The 22,334-nt window shown below is 39.7% G+C and overlaps 4 protein-coding genes and 1 long non-coding RNA gene across 5 annotated transcripts; 1 reads left to right on the top strand and 4 right to left on the bottom strand.

Moving 5' to 3' along the window:
• Positions 1-386: 386 nt before the first annotated feature.
• Positions 387-1,997, bottom strand: LOC107040029 (odorant receptor Or2). The gene is made up of 6 exons (XM_029126239.1): positions 1,806-1,997; positions 1,489-1,738; positions 1,301-1,413; positions 886-1,227; positions 545-820; positions 387-485 (listed from the first exon to the last, which is right to left on the bottom strand). Exons 1-6 carry the CDS (start codon positions 1,995-1,997, stop codon positions 420-422), a joined length of 1,239 nt encoding a protein of 412 aa, XP_028982072.1. The 3' UTR covers positions 387-419.
• Positions 1,998-2,714: 717 nt separating this feature from the next.
• LOC114841316 lies at positions 2,715-3,783 on the top strand. The gene is made up of 2 exons (XR_003783089.1): positions 2,715-3,254; positions 3,373-3,783. It is a non-coding gene; the product is annotated as an uncharacterized LOC114841316 (long non-coding RNA).
• Positions 3,269-5,734, bottom strand: LOC107038386 (odorant receptor Or2). The gene is made up of 6 exons (XM_015257458.2): positions 5,600-5,734; positions 4,436-4,688; positions 4,248-4,360; positions 3,819-4,160; positions 3,478-3,753; positions 3,269-3,418 (listed from the first exon to the last, which is right to left on the bottom strand). Exons 1-6 carry the CDS (start codon positions 5,732-5,734, stop codon positions 3,353-3,355), a joined length of 1,185 nt encoding a protein of 394 aa, XP_015112944.2. The 3' UTR covers positions 3,269-3,352.
• A 932-nt stretch (positions 5,735-6,666) lies between these two features.
• LOC107038380 lies at positions 6,667-14,149 on the bottom strand. Its single transcript, XM_029126173.1, has 18 exons — positions 13,955-14,149; positions 13,559-13,811; positions 13,204-13,307; positions 12,836-13,144; positions 12,497-12,772; positions 12,388-12,430; positions 12,203-12,215; positions 11,421-11,652; positions 11,107-11,356; positions 10,886-11,001; positions 9,793-10,140; positions 9,287-9,562; positions 8,540-8,749; positions 8,226-8,478; positions 7,780-7,892; positions 7,370-7,720; positions 6,784-7,059; positions 6,667-6,720 (listed from the first exon to the last, which is right to left on the bottom strand). The coding sequence occupies exons 1-18, from the start codon at positions 14,147-14,149 to the stop codon at positions 6,667-6,669; spliced, it is 3,672 nt and encodes a 1,223-aa protein (XP_028982006.1).
• A 2,394-nt stretch (positions 14,150-16,543) lies between these two features.
• On the bottom strand, positions 16,544-18,435 carry LOC107038371 (odorant receptor 49b). Its single transcript, XM_029126233.1, has 7 exons — positions 18,241-18,435; positions 17,751-18,003; positions 17,576-17,679; positions 17,361-17,501; positions 17,037-17,213; positions 16,690-16,965; positions 16,544-16,613 (listed from the first exon to the last, which is right to left on the bottom strand). The coding sequence occupies exons 1-7, from the start codon at positions 18,433-18,435 to the stop codon at positions 16,557-16,559; spliced, it is 1,203 nt and encodes a 400-aa protein (XP_028982066.1). The 3' UTR covers positions 16,544-16,556.
• Between the last annotated feature and the right edge of the window lie 3,899 nt (positions 18,436-22,334).

The raw sequence follows: 22,334 nt of genomic DNA, 5'->3' as shown, positions 1-22,334 counted from the left end.
TCGTAGTGACTCCGAGGCAATTCATTTCACCTGGATCCAGTTTTTCGCATTTTTATATGCCGAAAATCGAGACGAGACAAAGCGAGACAAAAACCAAGATTTTACATTAAAAATACGAAAAACTTGAGACCGAGATGGGATAAATTGACTAGGAGTCATCACAAGAGAAGTCGATACTGCGGATTTCGAGACTGAGACGAGACCAAAGATTTCCATGTTTATTAATGTTTATTTATACAATCTCTTCAAACTATTGCCTCGTAAAGTCTCTCGCGGCATCACTACGTGAAGTTGATCAGTTCAACTGATGAACGTGAATGATAAATCAGATAGATTTCATGGGAAGGAAAGATCTATTTATTTATACAAAATGCTTCATCAGTTGTCTTCCTACACATGATTACATAATTTTGATCACATTAATCAACTCCTACCATAGAACGTTGTCTGATCAACGTGAGATACGAGAAAGCTGTGGTGAGCACCTGCGAAAGAAGGAGCCAATCAGTTATGAATGAAAGTGCAACTGATGATTATTACTTACCGATTTCAACGTGTCCAGCGTGACAGGAAAAAATCCAGCTCCCGTGAGATGGCAAGGCCGTTGAGCTCTCATGATCATAACTACAAAATCTCTCGTCAATGATCGTGATCTCTCAGAATTACTTCTCTTGTACCATTTTGAATTGTAAGGCCCTTGACAGACGTCCACACTTGCCAATGACAAGTTGTGACAGGTGTATGAAAAGGAGAGTAATTGAGTTAAACATCCACCGATGTAGACTGTAAACTTTAGGCGTCTTATCAGAACGTTTCCAGGCTTGAGGAATGAAGGAATGATTATTAATGAGCATCGAATTGACATCTGTAATCTTGATGTCATACCATAATAAGTTGATAACCAGTCAAACAGATGATAAGGCTGTATATGAGGACCGAAGTTAAATTGATCAGTGAATAGAGACTCTCGATTTCGCCCACGATCCAAATCAAAAACTGGTGCTGCTTGACGCAATCTTTGAACTCTCGGGCAGCAACTTTAAAGTCCTCATTTAGTCTTCCCCTATCGCTGTCCTTATTCATAATCGACTCAACGATTTTTCTGTTGTACAATAGTTCCAATCTATATTTGAGAATAGTAAATTGTCCTGCAATGAAGATATTCACGAGCACCAGATAATTGTCGTAGCAACAGTACAAAATACCCGCGTAACAAGCCATCCCCGACTGCAACAGATTAATACATAGCATTGTTAAAAGGACTTCACCAGTCAGAAACCCTTAGAAATACATAAAATACCTGAAGAAGAAAAAATATATGAAAATTTGGTGTTTCATATACGGGCAGATCTAACCATATTTTGAAGGGAAATCGACGTTCCGTTACGTCGGTGATATTATTTCCAACATTTACTACAAGAATTTTCCATATATTTCCACTTTTAATGAATAAATAATAATAACTTTCATCAACTCGAATGCACCCACACAAAATTGCTTCGATGATGTATAAAAAAGATGTAGAATTCGCAAAAATAGCGAAAAAAATGACAAATATCATGGCTTGTTTTTCACACTGTCGCAACACATTTTCTTCATCTTTCGTTTGAGCATTTCCCCACAATGAATCCCGTGTGATTTGCAGAACCTTTTCGTAGTGACTTCGTTGGAACAACAACGAGAAGAATTTTATATTGATTATAAGAGCAGTTAACACGTTAATCCCGGTGTATGCCATCTCCTGTTGAGAAATATCAATTAATTATTGGCGTCACCTCACAATAACTATTTCCCTAATATATTACCTGGAAAGATCCCCATACAAAGTAGAAATCAATGAAAATAATAGTCAATCCAAATATTGAAGCCAGGAACCCGTTGGACAGCCATAGATTAAGAATTCTTCTTTCTTTCGCAGTTTTTCCTGTTCCAAAACCAACTAAGTAGAGAAAGAAATATGTGAGTCTCACTGGGAGAGCCTCCCGATCGAACGGCATGTCATTGGAAAGAGTGATTGACAGCCAGAGGGTGAGGAAAATGCCTTCCACAATGGGGAATTGAATAATTGATAATACCGCATATGCATATGCTGGAGGCTACTAACAATCTTACATTTTCTTCAGTCCTAAGTACATCGATCTTCGCAACTTAAAACGCTTCTCTTTGCTTCTTCGGCATGAACGGTCTAGTACGTAAGTGGTATGATTGCGAAGCACATCGCGCTGGAGAGACGTGTTGTATGGATTTTAGCCGTATGACACTGATTACAGCCAGTGATTATTAAATGTTTTGAAACTTGCGGGGAAATTGACAGCGAGGAGGAATTGTACTGATACAAGTACGGGATATAATGTTCAGAAGGGTCATGAAGGTGAAATGAAAGCCACAAGAAAAGTCATAAGTATCATGAGAAAGGTCTTAAGAATCCAATAAGTGTCAAACATCGTGAGGGATTAGACAATGAGTTGATGGAATAGTGAAAATTGACACGCACTGTTGGGTGAATTGGAATGGTTGCATTCATTTCGAGTGATTACATGTTGAGTTAGTAAAAATAATCTGTCCTCATTGGATAGATTGTTTTATCAATGTCAAATACGAAACGACAGTCGTTAGAACCTACAATGCAAGTTGATGATGAATAGAAATCCCATTCGATTTTACGTACCAGTAAATATTTACCGGTTTCAGAGTATCCAGTGTAACCGGAAAGAAGCCAGCTGCCGTCAGACAACACGGACGTTGAGAGCTCATGATCATTATGACAAAATCTCTGGTCAATGATCGACTACTTTCCGATCAATCTTTCTTGTTGAGGTAACTGGGCATAAGAGTAGTTCGGCCAGACATTCAAGGATGAAAACTTGTCTCATCAACGGATTTCCTGGCTTGATGCGAAAGAAGGCTTTACTCTGACTTACGGATAGATATGTGGTCAGCCTGAAAGTTATTCTTCCTTTTGAGAACAGGTTTTTTTATTTGTTCTAATATAAGTTCATGTGAAGAAAGAATTTTTTGTTAGAGTGTATAAAGGGAATAAAGGATCTTGCAGATCAAGTTCAAGTTTTCCAACTCTCAAGCATCTATTTCGTCTCATGGTGCAATTCTCTGGGCCGAAATTTGAATGGGAAATTGTGAAAACTCTTGATTGATGAGGAAAATACTGGAATTGCCGGAGGAATTGAACAGGAGACAACGATTTCTCTTGGTTTGCAGACTAAGAAGCTTTTGAAGATATTCCACGTAACAAATTGGTAAGTCAGATAGATTTCTTGGGAGGAATAGATCTATTTATTTACACCAAATGCTCTGTCGGATACTTTTTCATATATTATTACATAATTTAATCGCATTAATTAACTGTTACCATAGAACTTTGTCTGATCAACGTGAGATACGAGAAGGCTGTGGTGAGCACCTGCGAAGGAATGAACCAATCAGTTACGAATAACAGTGCAACTGATGATTATTACTTACCGATTTCAACGTGTCCAGTGTGACGGGAAAAAATCCAGCTGCCGTGAGATGGCAAGGCCGTTGAGCTCTCATGATCATAACGACAAAATCTCTCGTCAATGAACGTGATCTCTCGGAATGACTTCTCTCGTACCATTTTGAATTGTAAGGCCCTTGGCAGACGTCAACACTTGCCAATGACAAGTTGTGACAGGTGTATGAAAAGGAGAGTAATTGAGTTAGACATCCACCAATGTAAACTGTAAACTTTACACGTCTTATCAAAATGTTTCCAGGCTTGAGGAATAAAGGAATAATTATTAATGAGCATCGAACTAACATATGTAATCCCGATGTCATACCATAATAAGTTGATAACCCGTCAAACAGATGATGAGGCTGTATACGAGGACCGAAGATAAATTTATCAGTGAATAGAGACACTCGAGTTCGCTCACGATCCAAATCAAAAACTGATGCTGCTTCACGCAATCTTTGAAATCTCGCTCAGCAACTTTCAAGTCGGCATTTGGTTTCCCCCTATCGCTATCCTTATTCATACTCGAGTCAACGATTTTTCTGTTATACAGTAGTTCTAATCTATATTTGAGAATAGCGAATTGTCCTGCAATGAAGATATTCACGAGCACCAGATAATTGTCGTAGCAACAGTACATAATACCCGCGTAACAAGCCATCACCGTCTGCGACAGATTAATACTTAGCACAGAAAGATATGCACCATTAGAAATACTGCACCAATCACGATCTTCCGAAAATATATGAAATACCTGGAGAAAAAAAAATATATGAAAATTTGGAGTTTCATAAATGGGCAGATCTAGCCATATTTTGAAGGGAAATCGACGTTCCGTCACGTCCGTGATATTATGCCCGATATTATCTACAATAATCCTCCATATATTTCCCCTTATAGTCAATAAATAACACTAACTTTTATCAATTCGAATGCACTCACACAAAATTGCTTCGGTGATGTATAAAAAAGCTGTGGAATTTGCAAAAATAGCGAAAAAAATTACGAATAACATGGCCTGTTTCTCACACTGGCGCAACACATTTTCTTCATACTTCGTCTGAGCATTTCCCCACAATGATTTCCGTGAAATTTGCAGAACACCTTCGTAGTGACTTCGTTGCGACAATAAAGAAAAGAATTTTATAACGATTATCAGAGCAGTTAACACGTTAATCCCGGTGTAAGCCATCTCCTATTGAAAAATATCAAATAAGAATTTCCATTAACTCACAATAACTATTCCAACAATGCATTACCCCGAAAGATCCCCATGTGTAGTAGAAATCCATGGAAATAATAGGAAACGCAAAGGTGGCCATCAGAAGCCCGTTGAACACCCATAGATTAAGTATTCTCCGTTCTTTCGCAGTTTTTCCTGTTCCAAAGCCAACAATGTAGAGAAAAAAATATGTGAGTCTCACTGGGAGAGCCTCCCTTCGATCAAGCAGCATGTCACTGGAAAGAGTGATTGACAGCCGGAGGGTGAGGAAAATGCCGTGGTCAAGGGGAATTAAAAAATAGATAATAACGCATCTACTGGAGGCCATTGGCAACCCTACAATTTCTTTCTTCAGTCATATGTATATCGATCTGCGCAACTCAAAACGTTTCTCTTTGCTTCTTCAGCGCGAATAGTCTAATACGTAAGTGGCTTGATTGCGAATCACATCGCGCTGGGGACAAGTGTTGGGTTGATTTTAGCCCTGTGATAACGCTTAGGGGAGAGTAGACTGGTCCGGCTCGGCAGCCAATACGGCTCACCACGGTTTCTCCATCATTATGAAATTAATTTTTTATTCCTTTTTTCTCATACGAATTATTCAATATCACGATGTAATTTTCGAAGAAATTTCACTTCATCTACCACTTTGAATATAAAAAAACATATAGCGAGGTTTCGAGATCCTTACGGTTTAAAATCTGGGGACCAGTAAATAAGATTTTTTGTACTTTTAAACACCGCATTCGTACGTTTAGCTGTTGACTGTCGATTCGAGGCACTTCCTGCTTTCATTGGAGATCTATAGGATTTCTTTATTCCCTTCCAATTAATAATTATTGTAAATTTTTTTACCACTGCGCAGAGCCGGTAATAGGGCTCACCTGGTGCGAGTAATATCGCTCGTCTGGCGACCAGTACCACTCAGGATTTGACAGCTCGTCAGTGTAAACGTGGGATTGGATTTTAATGGCATCACGTAAATATAACATAATTATTGTTTTTTTAAAGGAAAACATTCGATAATGTATGATGGGATGGTGATCAACTTAAATGGAACTGTAGATAGTTGGAATACTCCATTAAAGTCTTGAAATCAGATAAATGGATATTGTGATTAGATTTTGCGCTGTTGTTTTGGAATATCAAAGACTTCGTTATGATGGGTTATAATAATCAAAAAAATCAGTTGAAATCGATCAATTTTTTTTTTTCATAACTCTGTTGAATCTATATGAAGTAGAAACTCTATTCCTGTCGAAACAACTCGAATCAACTCAAATAATTAATGGGAAAATAATCATACGATTCACAATGTATTGCATTGTATGTATGCATTGTATTCACTTATTTCGTTTCATTTTCTTTCCTGTCACTTGACAGTGGGAGCATTACAGGCAGCGGAGTGAGCGATATTGGAATCGTACTGAGCCTTATTACTCGCCGTCGGGTAATAAGGCTCAATAGGCTCCCACTTTCGTTTTTCATTTATTTTGTAAATTTGGAAAAGAGTTAGATCTCTACACTTCAGAAATAACATTTTGAATAATCAAATAAAAAAGCCAAGCCATTGTTTACATTTAGAGTTGAGATTCTAAATCTAAAATTCACATTTTCCCTTAGGTCAGCCATACATCTACACCCTCCCCTACAGCCAGTGATTACTAAACATTTGGAATACTTGGGGGGGGAGATGACAGCGAGGAGAAATTGTACTGACACAAGTATGGGGTATAATGTTCAGAAGAGTCATGAAAGTGAATTGAAAGCCACCAGAAAAGTCATAGGGATGATGAGAAAGGTCTTAAGAATCCAATAAGGGTCAAACATCGTGAGAGATTAGACACAGAGTTGATGCAATAACGAAAATTGACACGCACTGTTGGGTGAATTGGAATGGTTACATTTATTTCGAATGATTACATGTTGAGTTAGTGAAAATAAATTGTCCTCATTGGATAGATTGTCTTATCAATGTCAAATACGAAAAGGCAGTCGTTATAACCTGCAATACAAGTTGATGATGCATAGAAATCCCATTCAATTTTACGTACCAGAAAATATTTACCGATTTCAGAGTGTCCAGTGTAACCGGAAAGAAACCAGCTGCCGTGAGACAACACGGACGCTGAGACCTCATGATTATTATGACAAAATCTCTCGTCAGTGATCTACCCCTTTTCGACCAATTTCGGCTGTACCAGTCGGAGTTGTAGGGGCCCTCACTGACCTCAACACTGCCTACGGAAACATTATTGCAGGTGAAGGAGAATGAGAGCAGTTGCGTCAGACAGCCGGAGATGAACACCACAAACTTTACTCTTCTCATCAACGGATTTCCTGGCTTGATGCGAAAGACATGGATGTGAAAATTCTACTGCATTTCTATTGAATTTTCTATAGAACTTGCTGCACTCGAATTTTCCAAGTTCCTCTTATTGATTCTTCTCACCGAAAGAAGAGGAAAAACAGTGGGAAAAATTTGGAAAATGCATATCGAGGCATTACTCTGGAAAATGTCTCAAAAGAAGTTCTATAGAAAGACCAACTTCCGCTGATTTTTCCAGAAAACATTTTCCATTAGACATATTCAATTGATAAATCGTGGAAATGTTCTGTAGAATTCGCTAGGTATTTTTGGAATTCTCTCTCACCATAATCAGTTGATAACCAGCCAGGCAGATGATGAGACTGTAGACTAGGACTGAAGCTAAATTCACGACTGTGTAAATCTCCTCCACCTGCTCCACGAAGCCAATCAAGTATTGATGCCGTTTTATGCAGTTCTTAAATTCTCGAGAGATTGACATCAAGGAATCATCTTGTCCGCTCAACTGCTCGCATCCCACGCAACTCCTTGTGATTGACTCGATGATTTTTTCATTGTAAAGAACTTCTAGTCTGTATTTGAGAATTGAAAATTGTCCAGTGATGAAGATATTCACGAGAACTAGGTAATTATCGAAGCAGAAGTACAGTATGCAGGAATGGTAAGTCACAAACATCTGGAAAATTTCGTCATTTTTAAAAAGTGCAACGATACTGCTCGACGAAGCTCAGGTACCTGTATGAGGAAGAAAATCTGAAAATTTGGGGTTTCGTAGATTGGCAGGTTGAACCAGACTTTGAACGGGAACAAACGTTTCTTGACATCTGTACTATTATTCTGGATGTTGACTGAAATGAATGATCACTATATTTTCTGACTCAATCAATTACATTCTACAATCGTTAATTTACACTAACGAAAAAATTTCATCGGGAATTTTGTTGGATTTCTGGTCATCTGTTTGTTAGTTTTTGGCTGACCTTTTCTACTTGTTCTACTGAATTTTTCTAAAACTAAAATTTTGAAGTAAAACCACGGAAATCTCCAACAGAAATGTGCCGCAATCCAATAGAATTTTCTATTGAATTGGCTAGATTTTCCCATGAAATTTTTTTGTTCATGCTCACTCGATTCAAATGCGGATAGTTTTTTGGCTCGAACTCAAGAATAACATAACTCACGGAGAACAGGTTCCACGAAATAAGCAATTCCCGAAGTTTGTGCGAACGTTGCGAACAAGATGATAAAGAACATTGCCTGATTTTCACATTTCTTCAGAACCCTTCTTCCGTGCTCTGTCTGAGTATCAGACCACAACGACTCGCAAGCGGCTTTCAGAAGGTCCTCATACTGCTGGCGATTGAACATGATGGTAAAAAATTTTGCATTTATAATGACGTCCGTGAGAAGATTGACCGCTGAGTATGCCATATCCTGGTGAAGAATTCATTTCATGTAATTCCTCAACCAAATTCCCACAACGAACGTTAATTACATTGAAAGATCCCCACACGTAGTACAAATCAACGATCGTAATGGAAAATGCTACCAGTACCGTGGAGCACGACCAAACTAGACACATATTCAGTAGCTTTCTATCTTTGTCGGTTTTCGCTATTCCAAAACCAGCGATGTATAAGAAGAAAAATGTTATTCGCATGGGGAGGGCTTGTATCGTAGACGCCATGGCGCCAGTGCAGAATGACTGACAGTCGAGGGTGCGAATGACTGACAGTCCAGGGTGCGAATGACTTTCCACGCAAGCCATTATCATTAATATTGCACGTGACAACTGATCCCTTCAGTCTTACTTCGCTGCTCACGCACCTCTCATGTTGCACGAAAAAGAATGTGTTTCCTACCTCTGCATCTATTGTAGGGGGTTCATTTGGGAAAATTTATAAGTTGGAATTGATTCTTTGTTGCGGATACTTTGGTAAAACAAAACTTGCACTTTTGTCAATAAGTAAATTAGTGAAAATTAATGGGTTAAATAACCAGATTAATAAGCTTTAATCAACATATGTTATCATAACATCAGTCATCACATGTGTATCTGCCATTTTCTCGTTACACAATAAAAACAGCTTTTTGTCGTCAATCTCTGAAGGTTCCAGTTATTAATTGGAGCCTTTATCCGCAGATTGCCGTATCAGAGTCAAATATGAGAAGGCCGTGCTCAAAGTCTGAAAAAAAGCTCCCTATCATCCTAAATAATGTGATATAAGGGGACAAGACTCACTGAATTGAATACGTTCAGAGTAACTGGAAAGAATCCCGCGGCAGTCAAATAACATGGTGTTTTCGACCTCACAAGGATCATCATGAGGTCCTTGGTCAATCCTCTACCCCTCTCTGATGAATTCTTGGAGTTCCAATTGGATTCGTACGCACCGTCAGCAACTTCGACACTAGCGTCAGTCACATTGCCACAAGTTATAGCGAAAGAAAATAATTGAATGATGCAACCACCCAAGTAGATAACAAACTTGATTCTTCGGAACAATGGATTGCCAGGCTTGAGGGAGGGCAAAATCAATTAACAAGTTGTTATTGCGACAATCACGTTCATTGAGATGATCGTGGTTATAACTGATGACTACGATTATTAATGGACTACTAACGCAATTAATGAATGACCTGTGACATATTCAATTTCCTCTGCATGAGTTGGATTCATGATCACTGAGTTGTTATTAATGGACCTTGTAATTAATCGATTATTACTCATAATTTATATCAACATACCATGATGAGTTGATAGCCAACCAGACAGATGATAAGACTAAAGGTAACGACCTGGACTAAATTTATAATAGTGTAAATACTATCCAGTTGTTCTATCACGTCTATCAAGAATCGATGGCGTGTGATACAGTCTTTGAATTCATTGACGATGGCGGAGGACAGATAGCCTTCGTCTTCAACCCCGTGGTCATCCAACTTCTTGGATTCACCATCCTTACCGACCTTATCATACAAATCCTTCAATCTTTTTCTCAGTATTTTAAATTGTCCAGCGGAGTATATGTTGACGAGGGCTAGGTAGTTATCATAGGCTAGCCACTGGATTGATGCGAAATAGATGAAGCAAAACTATAAATGTCAAAATTAGATAAATTCAGAAGCGAAGCGCTAAACGGGGTTAAGTCGATTTTGGCTTCTGGTAAGTTTTTGATGAATATCTCGGAATCTAAGAGAGATAGCAAAATTTCTCTCACAATCTTCTTTATAAACCTTAATTAGCTCTACAAAAAAGATCTTAATAAAATTTTTTCGATCTCTCTTCGATTCCGAGATATTCGTCAAAAACTGGCCAATAGTCAAAATCGACTTAACCCGGTTGACCGCTTTCCAACCGCTCCAATTATCATTAATACATAACTTCAGATTTTCAATGACAGCTAACGAAAATGTTTGCATTTTGTGATTTATTGTAGTCATTTTATTTATTTATTTCTTTCGTTCTTAATGATTAAGAGATGATTAAACGACGTTTTGCCGATTATCATGAATTGTGTTAAACCGGTTTTTGACAATTATTGACTAAATTCTTATTATTTTCATTTTTGATGCATTTAGAGTTCTGCAAGAGCCAAAATAACTCACGGCATAAGAGTCGTGTAATAAAATGACGCCCTGCTGAGAAGATTTAGTTGTCGAACCATTGGAAATTGGAAAAATAAGGGTTTTTCTTTGTTTTCACCCTTACTACATTAATATTGCTGACTTTGACCGCATACGAGGCCAGTGGAGGAGGAGGTGTTTTAACAAAACTATAAATTTCATTTGATTGAGTTATAAGAGTTCATTCTCACGATTGCCTCTTACACCTGCTTACCTGAATGAAGAAAAATATCTGGAAATTCGGGGTTTCGAAAATCGGCAGGTCATACCAAACCTTCAAAGGAAAACGGCGTTCACGGACATCCGTCATATTGTGGTTCAGACAGTTGACTGAAACCAGTATCCAAAATTGGAATTGAGCTGGAGTTGCCTGATGGCCTGATTAGACCAATCAATAACCTGATCAGGCTTAAAATCAGATCAAGATATACTTACAGAGAATGGGCTCGACAATGTAAGCCAACGACGAACTCTGCGCGAGAATTGAGAAAATTGTTAGATAAAACAATGTATCCTTCTCACACTGTCTCAGTATCTCTCTATCATAATCCGTGACAGCATTTCCCCACAATTCATCGCGCGTCAGCTGCAGGAAAGCCGGAAACTGTGGTTTCAATATAATCACGTAAAACTTGGCCATGACGAAGAAATTGGTCAAGACATTGATCATGGAGTAGCACAAGTCCTGGTTTACAAATTCATAAGCTGTATTCATCCCCTAAAAAATTGTTGATTTACGATTCTCTTACATTGAAACTCCCATAGTAACAATTGAAGTAGAAATCTCCAAAGGTGATGGGACAGGCGAGTGTCGGCACGCAGAATGCCCAAAGACGAACCCACTTCAGCAAGTCTTTTCGGGGATCCGATGGTACCGAAAAACCGGTGCAACGTAGGAAGAAGTAGGTCCACTGGATCGTACCACTTTCTTCACGATCTATCTTCAACATCGTGCTTGTTGATTGGAAGAGACAAACTGTACTTCACTTCTTGATGCCCACCAAACTGAATCGTGTATCGACAGCAAGACGACTCACTAACGCTTTAATAATGAACGTTTCGCTTCAGAGCCTCTCCCCTAGTTCACACATAACTCAAATCGCAACTCATCTCTTTTATAATCATGATTCGCGGAGAATTCTCCGCTAGGTAAACCCTGCGGCCACGACGTTTGGGACAAGTTTCGCAAGTGAAGAAAACAGCGATTTGGAGGACTGATCAGACTTCCTTCTTTAATCGCTCCTGACGGTCCGTGTCTTGTAATGAGGTGTAATGAGCGCAATTTTAGGTGATATTCTCTCCCCTACAATTTGCCATCGATCGCATTTCCTAGGTAGCTGTCGTCCGCTCGCGTGACACTAGACGATGGTGAAACGATAATTTCTGGAGGGGTTGCGGGAGTTGGGGTAATGAGACGGCGAGCCGAAAGACACGGGAGGAGTTCTATTTGAATCAGGGGCGATTCGTCCGCGGACGGACATTTCCATACCTCATGCGGATAGATAAATCACAAGTAAGGTACTGTGTTCACAGAATTCTGGTGTCTTGATCGAAATTTTCAAGAGCCTACAGGTCATATCTCATTATATTCGGTGCAAGGAAGATTGACATACAACAAAAGCACATATTCAAATTCCGAAATTGATTAAGATCCACCTCATACAAATGAACGCTATTCCATTTGTTTCTATTCTACACATACTCAATTATCTAGACTCTGTCTCATCAGGGTCAAGAACGAGAACGCTCTGTTGCAAATCTGCAAGGAGATCATTAAAATCATCTTGATTGGAGGAACCATTCAACCTGGAGAGGAAATACTCACCGACGTGAACGTCATTAGGGTGACGGGTGCGAATCCACCGACAGTCAGACTGCAAGCCTTTTGCGATCTGATGATGACAGTTTGCAAATCCTTCACGAGAGCATTCTTCTTGACCTCCGACCTGATCAGGAACCATCGCACGTCGTACGCTGCATTGGCTATCGCGAGACTTGCTTCTGTCAGATCATTGCAGGTTAGTGCAAAGAAGTAAAGTTGGGCTATGCTGCCTCCAGCGTACACGCAGTAGTGGATTCGGGCGAGTGTCTGGCCAACCGTCTTTCGAGATAAAAGAAACGGAAAGATAGGGGATATTTTACACCCATCGCCTGAAAATCTTACCGTCATCAGCTGGAATAACTCTAGACATATCAGCAAACTGAGAAGTACAACAACTCCGAGAATAACATCTCGATAGAGCTCCTTCACTTTTTCTGTGAATGCGATCAACGCCTGGTGTTTCTCAACGCATGTAACGAATCTCGCTCGGATATAACTCTCGTCATTGGACAGTAGCGCAAGACGCTGGTCGTAAATATCGCAGAACGCCTTCTGGAGAATGACGAACTGACCAACGAGTGTTATGTTGATTTGGCAGAGGAAGTTGTCGAAGCAGAAGTAGCAGATGCAGCAGTGATAGCCTGAGAACATCTGGGAAGACATTTTCGTCAGGTGAAGGTCGTATGGATAGTCTTGATAGTTGTCAATACCTCGATAATGTACAAGAACTCATACCATGGCGTCAGCGTGACGGGCAAGTCAATCCACAGTGGGAACGGGAGAATTCTGTCGCTTTCGTTCTTCCCTTGATTTGCTGCAATTGATTATTGATTGCCGTGATTGTCTGTTTAGAATCAGGATCATTGGTAGACGTAATACAAAGGGCTGTTCACATTTGGATTGGAGGACATCATGATGGCAGAATGAAATCTACTTCATGCACTAGCGATTACCATGTGTTTATAATGATTGAAATCAAGAACGATACGTTGATGATGGAGACAAATGAATACCTGATGCAAGTACGGATTATGATGTGAATTCCTCCTTGACTTGATGGCTTACCTATCAAAGGCTTTATGTAATGAATTATGATCGTCAAATGGCACATGAAGACCGCGAATATAATGATCCTAAGACATCTCTTCATGCAATTCCCCATTATCTCAGCACCATAATCGTCATAATGGCAGAACCAGAAGTGTTTCTTGGCATAATGAATTAAATCTAGGAACATTCGCCGCTTCACAGAGAATGCTACAAGCTTGTAAAAACCAAATCCCACGGTAACGACATTGAGACCGCAATAGGTGAATCTCTAAAAAGTATTTCATGAATTTATCATTGAACATAGCTGAACAATTGTGAAAATATGATGCTCTACAAAATATGAAAATCCTGTAAGGAACTTATTTGGTTTCATCTTCGAAGACTCACTCATGGTGTATACACCTCACTCACATCGAAATCCCCGTAACAGTTGTACAAATCATTCGAAGTGACGCAGAATGCGAACAGAAGAGCAACAAGTGAATATGTTACAATAGCATCCATAACTTTTCTCCCGAATTTTGTGTCCTCTGCCCAAAAGCCACAGCATCGTATGAATAAAGCTGTCAATCTTACTGCCCAAGAATCGCCCGGTGAGGACGCCATAGAGTCTGAGGGGCTGCGATTCATCTAAGCAATTTTCCCGACACTTGATTTGAATGACACCTCTGGCAAAATTTTTTCCTCGTAGTGGCTCTCCATCGCGTGATCAGCCACCAGTCTTTTAGCCCCCCACTATAGCATATCGATTGCGCCGGCATTAGGTGGCATCAGATGAGTGTGGAGAAAGCAGTCAGTCTTCCATAAAATGTTGAAAAGGTTGGGTTATACTATAAGGGATCATTGAATCATATCCGGGAGAGGATATAATCCGCTGTTGTACCCGACGTAAGGGGTACTTATAATTATAGGAGGTTGTAGGCTTGAAGTGATAAATCCCACCAGTGGTTTATCGGTATTTAAATATTGATTGATTAATTCAGGTTTATAAACAGTACATTATGATGTAGAAAGTAAACACAAAGTAAAAATATATAAGCACGGAATTACTATATGTAGCTTAAGTATAATAAGACCTACTAAAGCACAATAAAGTGAAATGCAACTTGATATGAATACAAGTTACAGCGGAAAACAGTGAAAATAATAAAGCAGTTAGATAAAGTTACAGCAAGAGGTCAAAATATTGATGAATGAAAAAGAATTCATCCTTGTGGCTCATAATAAAGGGAAAAAAAGCTGAAAAAAGAAAAGTATAAAAGTGAAAAAGCTGGATGAGAAGGAAAAAGGGGGAAAAAGGTGAAAAATTACGGGAGGCGGTTCAGAAATATTAGGTATGTGACTCAACTTTTGCAGATTTTTTCTTCGAGCTTGAAATTATATTTAAAATAGAAATATATTTGCAGTCTTCTCTGGTTTTGAAAGGATTGGCCAAAAGGTTTCAGAACACGGAGCGACAAGTCTATGTAAGTTACATAACCTTTCAGAATAGCAGAGTTTACGATGGCAACTGATAAACAGCACATTCGGCACTGCATTTTATACGAATTCCAACAAAGAAAAAATGCTTCTGAAGCACGGGAATCAATGTGTAGTGTTCTTGGTGCTGACGTTGTATCTTATGAAACGTGTAATTATTGGTACAAACGTTTTAGAAGTGGTGATTTTGATCTGAGTGACCAGCCGTGTTCTGGGCAGCCTCGAAAGTTTACAGATGCGGAATTGCAAGCTCTACTGGATGAAGACTCAACGCAAACGCAACAAGAGCTTGCAGCTCAGTTAGGAGTCAGCTATTTCTAAGCGTTTGCGTCAAATGGGAAAAATCCAAAAACTTGGAAGGTGGGTCCCACATGTATTGACCGAACACAACCTAGGTCAACGTATGAACACGTGACTTTCACTGCTTGTCCGGCAACAAAAAAAGGATTTCTTGTGGAGAATTGTGACGAGTGATGAAAAGTATATTTTTTACGAGAATCCTAAACGTAAAAAGGCGTGGGTAGATCCCGGACAATCTAGTACATCGACACCGAAACAGAACATCCACTTAAAGAAGATTCTCCTGTGTATCCGGTGGGACATGAAGGGCGTGCTGTATTACGAACTCCTGGAAACGGGTCAGATGGTGACTGCGGAACGCTACAGCCGACAACTGAACAAACTGCGCGAAGAACTTGATCGGAAAAGGCCATTTACTGGGTAAGGAAGCAGGCAAGTCATAATGCTGTATGACAATGCTCGACCTCACATTGCTCGTGCGACTCAGAAGACCCTCTTAAACTTGGGATGGGAAGTTCTCCCGCACGCGGCATATTCACCAGACTTGGCCCCATCCGGCTATTACTTGTTCCGGTCCATGCCGCACGCCTTAGTGAATAAAAAGTTTAAAACGCTGGACGATGTGCGTAAATTCGTCGATGACTTTATCGCCTCGAAGCCTGCAAGTTTCTTTCGCGCCGGCATTCGAATGTTACCTGAGTTCGTTGTTCTCTATTTTTTTATATTAAATAAATTTACTGAAAAATCTGTAAAAATTAAGTCACACACCTAATATAAAAGGTGTTACTGAGAAAAGCGCATAGGGCTACTTTCATAAATGAAGTATGAGAGGTTTCCTAATTGATCACTTCAACTGTGGCATCTGACTGATTACAAAGAGTTTACGACTTTTGCGTGTGTCGGAGTCCAATTCAGGTCTACTCTGTGCAGACTCAACAGCTTCTTGAATAATCCATTGATTGTTTACATTTCATCACTTGATCATCACAATCCAGTTACGCTGGCAAGTGTCACGCAGACAATGCCGTATGTCCATATATTCAACAATAACACAATTGATCAAACCTGAGGCATAACAACAACAATGGTGTAGTTATTTTCAGCAAACACTATCCTCATAGATTCAGCATATCCTTGAAAATCAGCTAATGTTTCAATGTACCACCTAAAATTTATTGTGCGATTGTAAACCAGCTACTCTACATTAATATAACAGTTGTTGGGTGTTTCATTATCAATCATTAACGGTCTGTCTCATCAGAGCTAAATAAGAGAACGATGTGTTACAAATCTGCGTGAAAAATTATTATAATTACTTGGATTGGATAGTCCTGTGAGAAAGAATGGTAAGAAGTAGCTTATATTACCGAAGTGAATGTCTGTAATGAAACTGAGGAAAATCCACCCACTGCTAAATTACACGGCTTTTGCGAGCGTCGGATGACAGTAGCAAGATCATGCACTAACTGCTTCTTCCATACTCCGGATCGTAAGAAGAACCATTTCACGTCGTATGCTGCATGGGAAAGCTCCACACTGGCTTCGGCGAGGTCATTGCAGGTCAGCATGAAGAGGAATAGTTGGACAATACCACTGCAAACGTTCACGAAGGAGTGCATTTCAGTGAACAATTCGCCACTGGTCTACCATGGGAGCAATGAATATTGCATGGGATCATTGAATTTACCACGGAATAGGAATGACAGTGTCTTACCGTGATCAGTAGAAATAATTCCAGACAGATCAAAATACTCAGAACAAGGACCATCCCAAGGATAGTGTTTTTGTACAATTCCTTGACTAGCTCTATGAAATTTATAAGGTCCTGGTGCTTGATAATACACTTCTTGAAACGCAGGTATATACAAATTTCATCCATCGGTGTGGCTTTCTCCACCGGGAGTTGAATGACAGGAGAGTTGTACTAAAAATGCGGTGGTAGCAGGATGGAGTTGGGTCTTAGCTAGGTGTTCATCACTTTTGCCGTGTCTTTAGTCCACCACTCCTGTCGTCCAGCGCCCGCTGAGAAAAGGGTCACTGAGGAGTCATCAGAACGATCGCAGATGTTTCTCAGCTCCTCCTGAAGGATCATGAATTGACCGACCAGAGTTATGTTGATTTGACACAAAAAGTTGTCAAAGCAGAAGTAGCAGATGCAGCAGTGATACGCTGAGATCACCTACATGAGCATAAGCAACATATTCCATAATCATAGCTGTAATAGTGGGTAGTGATCAGGAAAGTTGTAATTACCTCCACAACATATAGAATTTCATACCAAGGTGTCATAGTTACCGGCAAGTCTAGCCAGATTTTGAACGGAAGAACTCTGTCACTTTCGTTTTTTCCTTGGTTAACTAGAATAAAAAAGTCCCTTAATCGTTAATTGACGCTTGATCGAACAGTCCGCAATGATTAGATCAATTACCGATCAGTGGCTTTATGTAATAGAAAATAAGGGTCGCATGACACAGAACGACACTAGCTATTATGATTACTCCACTCCTCGTGGCACATTGCTTCATTACTCTAACCCCATAATCATCGTACGAACGATACCAATAATTCTTTTTTGCGTAGCTAATGATGTCCAGAAAGAGTTTTCGTTGAGTTGCGAAAATTATCTGTTTGTAGAGTGCCATTCCCACGATTGATACATTCAGTGCACAGTAAGCCGCTTTCTGAGAAGTAGAGGGACGCATTAATGATTACAGGTTCTAGTACACTGATTATAGATCATCCATTGATTATAGCCAAAATGGACAGCAGGGAAACATGAACCGCTGATCTAGGTGCAGGTTATGAGGTTCATGAGAGTCAAATGAAGGCCATAAACAACGGCAAAATTGTCGAATGGATCGTTATATCCACTTGAAATGAGGAATTTTCGCCAAAGGTGTATGTATTTTTGAACGTACCCCAAAATCTCCGAAACAATGATACAAATCATTAGTAGTAACAGTAAAAGCAAATAACAGAGAACAGATGGAATAACTTGTGACGTGGCTCATGATACGTTGACCAAGCACTGTATCCTCCGCCCAGATCCCGGAACACCTCATGAAAAACGCTGTTAGTCTGACTGCCATAGAGTCGCCAGGTGTCGGAGTCATGACGTTCGCTGAGCGAGGGATGATTGACAGAATTCCAAGTTCATGGTGGCGTACTCTCTTTTTTCTCGCACTTACCTCCTTATATATTCATGAAGCATGCGTGAATGTCCAGAGGTTCCCAAGTACTTCTCCTCTTAGTATTTAATATGTATTGTGGTGCGCATGGGAACCTAGATAGTTTGGAAGAAGGAGTGGAGAGAAATCAAACGGCCGATGTATTGTTGCATTAAAACGATTTATTGCACAGCTGAAAAATTTTTAGTAAAATTTCCTGTACACTTGAAAAATTTCGAAAAATCAAGTGAATTGAGGTAAATTGATTCTTAAATTTCCAGTGACATTCGAAATTATATTTTTCCCTTCTTAATTCACGTTCAATGGCACTTTACTGGAAATTACTAATAAACCATCGAAGGAATGCCAATTGCTTCAACAGTGTAGTCAGTAATTGACGGACATGGGGTGAATATTCTACAACATTTACTTCCGTTCTTACATAACAAGAGAGATTAAAAGTGAGTAGGGGCGCAGTGAGGGGCGCAGTGGCATTAGGCGGGCCAGAAAATACAGAAACAACGTTCACTCGGCGGAAAAATTCGATTTTGGCGAAAGTCGACTTTTCCCCCGGAAAAAAAGCCTAAATATGGCACTTTGGCTCCGGGTGACAAAAAAAAATTTTTTTATTTCTGCATTTGCGGGGCAAGTGAGGGGCGCAGTGGCATTAGGCGGGCCAGAAAATACAGAATCAACGTTCACTCGGCGGAAAAAGTCGATTTTGGTGAAAGTCGACTTTCCCCTGGAAAAAAAGCCTAAATATGGCACTTTGGCTCCGGGTGACAAAAAAAACATTTTTTATTTCTGCATTTCTGGGGCAGTGAGGGGCGCAGTGGCATTAGGCAGGCCAGAAAATACAGAGTCAACGTTCACTCGGCGGAAAAATTCGATTTTGGCGAAAGTCGACTTTTCCCCCGAAAAAAGCCTAAATATGGCACTTTGGCTCCGGGTGAAAAAAATTTTTTTTTCATTTCTGCATTTCTGGGGCAAGTGAGGGGTGCAGTGGTATTAGGCGGGCCAGAAAATACAGAAACAACGTTTACTCGGCGGAAAAATTCGATTTTGGTGAAAGTCGACTTTCCCCCCGGAAAAACGGAAAATCTGACCCTTTGAAAATCTGAAAAAAAAATTTTTTCAGTTTTCACTTTTTCCACATACTTTTGAGAGTTCTGAATAGCCCGTCGCTTAAATAGTTGCAATCAACGTTCACTCGGCTAAAAAATTCGATTTTGGCGAAAGTCGACTTTCCCCCTGGAAAAATAAAATCTGACCCTTTGGCTCCGGGTGAAACAAAAAAATTTATTTCGACATTTGTCGCGCCTCCGGGGGTTTCATTGGAATCAGAATCGTTAGAAAATACAGAATCAACCTTCACTTGGCGAAAAAATTCAATTTAGGCGAAAATCGACTTTCACCCTGACCCTTGACCCATGTGAAAATGAACAATTTTTTTCGTCTTTTCTGTCACCTCCGAGGGTTTCATTGGTATCAGGGGGTCAATAAATACAGAATCAACGTTCACTATTTTTTATTTAAACACCGCCTGCAAACGGGGAGATGAGGGGGGCTAAAATATATTCTGCAACCCTGTCTCCTCGTTGGCTACAAATTTCAACCCTCCGCATACATGCCTTCCCCTTCACCCCCTCGTAAAATCCCTTATTCCACAGAGGAAAGTGTCGACGCAAAGGAAGCAGATGGCGCAGTAAAAGCCTAAAGCAAACTTAATGCACAAATACTGCGTGAATTCCGTTTCACGCACCATGATGTTCACCATGATTACCCATTTATCTTACCTGTACTACGTACAGTATTTCAAAGCAGGGGGTTACCGATATCGGTATGAAACTGAAGTGCAGTTTGACCGGAAGATTTCTGTCAGTCTTATCTGTCGCTGAAATGTAAAATCAGTGAAATTCTTCAGACCAAGTTTCGATTATCAGAAATATGTCACTGATTTTCAGTGATTCATTTTTAATTCTGGGAATCCATCGCGAATTTTCAGTGATGGAAATCACTGATGCTCCGTGTTATTAAAGTCAGTGGCCAGCTTGTGTGATAAATTTCTAATAATCAGTAACAAGTTCCTGAATGTCATGTTTATTCCACAGAGAAAAATATCGAAGCAGAGGAATGCGGATGGCGCAGTAAAAGGCTGATGAAAACTTAATGCACAAATTCCGGGTGAATTCCGTTTCACTCACCGTGATGTTTGTCATGATTACCCATTTCTCTGATCTGCATTATGTACAGTATTTCATACCAGGGGGTTGTAGATATCGGTATGAAATTGAAGTGCAGATGGACTGGAAGATTTCTCTTAGAATTAAGCCTCGTTTGGTCCGCTGAAATATCATATCCATTCAATAATGTAGCCCCATATCTAATTATTAGAGACCCATCAACTGTTTTCAGTGATGGATTTCAAACAATCAGTGACAATCTCCTGAAAATTTGCTCATTCTCTCTCACTCTCTGATGTTCCCGACTTACAGGATCCACATACCTATCAGAGGTGTCACTATAAACGTCAACAATGTCATATTACACATGAAAACAATGTATATAACCATGTAAGTACATTTTGTGAAGCACTCATTCATGACCCTGCCAGCTTCTCCGTCATACGTTTTGTACCAAAATTTCTTCTTAGCGTATGAAATTTAATCTAGAAATCTCTCTCGACGGGGTATGAGAACAGCGAGCTTGTACGAAGACATTCCGGCTATTGAAAATGTGAGAAATCCATTGGCCATTTGCTGGGGACGAAGTTATCTGTCTAAATCTTGCAAGAAATAGTTCTATTACTTCACAGCAGAAAAGAATGTCTAAATTTCACACACCTTTGGTAGACATTTTACAGACACTAAAAAACGTCTGAATAAAATTAAAATTTGTCAGAATTTCAAACGAACAGGTGCCTAAGCATCTTAATTGATGTTTGAAATTTAGATAAATTTTCATTCTATTTAGATGTCGTTTAGTGTCTGAAAAATGCCAAAAGGCATTTTTTCATCACGCTGTGATGAAAAGTGAACTTTTCGGCACGCTCCGCGTGCCTAAAAGTCCAATTTCCGCTACATTGTGATGAAAAATATTGTTCGTAACTCGTGAAAAAATGTTTTTTGCACTCGTTACGAAATATACTATTCAGACACTAAAAGGCACAAAAGGTGTGTGAAGTTCAAGCATTTATTTATGCTGTGTTCGATGGTTGCGTTTCTCACGTCGTAATTGCTGTGACAGTAATAAATGTCGATGAGCACCATGTAAACCATGCTGAGATTTGCGACAATGGGAAAAACAGTAGCGAATTTCAGGATTCTTTTTCCGGTAGGTGTACTCGATGTCCAGAAGCCAGCGACTTTCATGAAAAATGCTATCAGTCTTATTGATAAAGTGTCATCCAGAGACGCTGGCATGATCGGGCAAATAAGTGGTAAAAATTATGAGAACAAATATTCCAGACTATTCACGAAATCATCACGAGCATCTCACCTTTTTGATGCCTAACGAAAAGCACAATGAATTCAATGATTCATTGTTCACACATTGTAGACCGATGACCAAGACACTGTGAGAAGTGCTACCCGAGTCGAATAATTGGACCTGACAAATTCTACTTAGGTCTCTCCGTTCAGAACTGGATAGGTCTTGGGAAGCCTCTTCCCAAGTGCTTCCGAGACCTTTCTACCTCTGGTTATGTCCCACTTCAGCACTTGTTAGGTGTAAGCAGGACTTGCATTCAGACTTTCCAAATCCTTGCCGGTCCCCGTAATTCTATGGGCCTATATTAAATCTGCGTTCATATCCCTATTTACTCATGCGTTATTGAAATAAAAAAT

Source organism: Diachasma alloeum, unplaced genomic scaffold (genome assembly GCF_001412515.2).
Source record: "Diachasma alloeum isolate Michigan unplaced genomic scaffold, Dall2.0 Dall_scaffold_00178, whole genome shotgun sequence".
Lineage (NCBI taxonomy): Eukaryota > Metazoa > Arthropoda > Insecta > Hymenoptera > Braconidae > Diachasma > Diachasma alloeum.
This window is presented reverse-complemented; position numbering and strand designations above follow the sequence as displayed.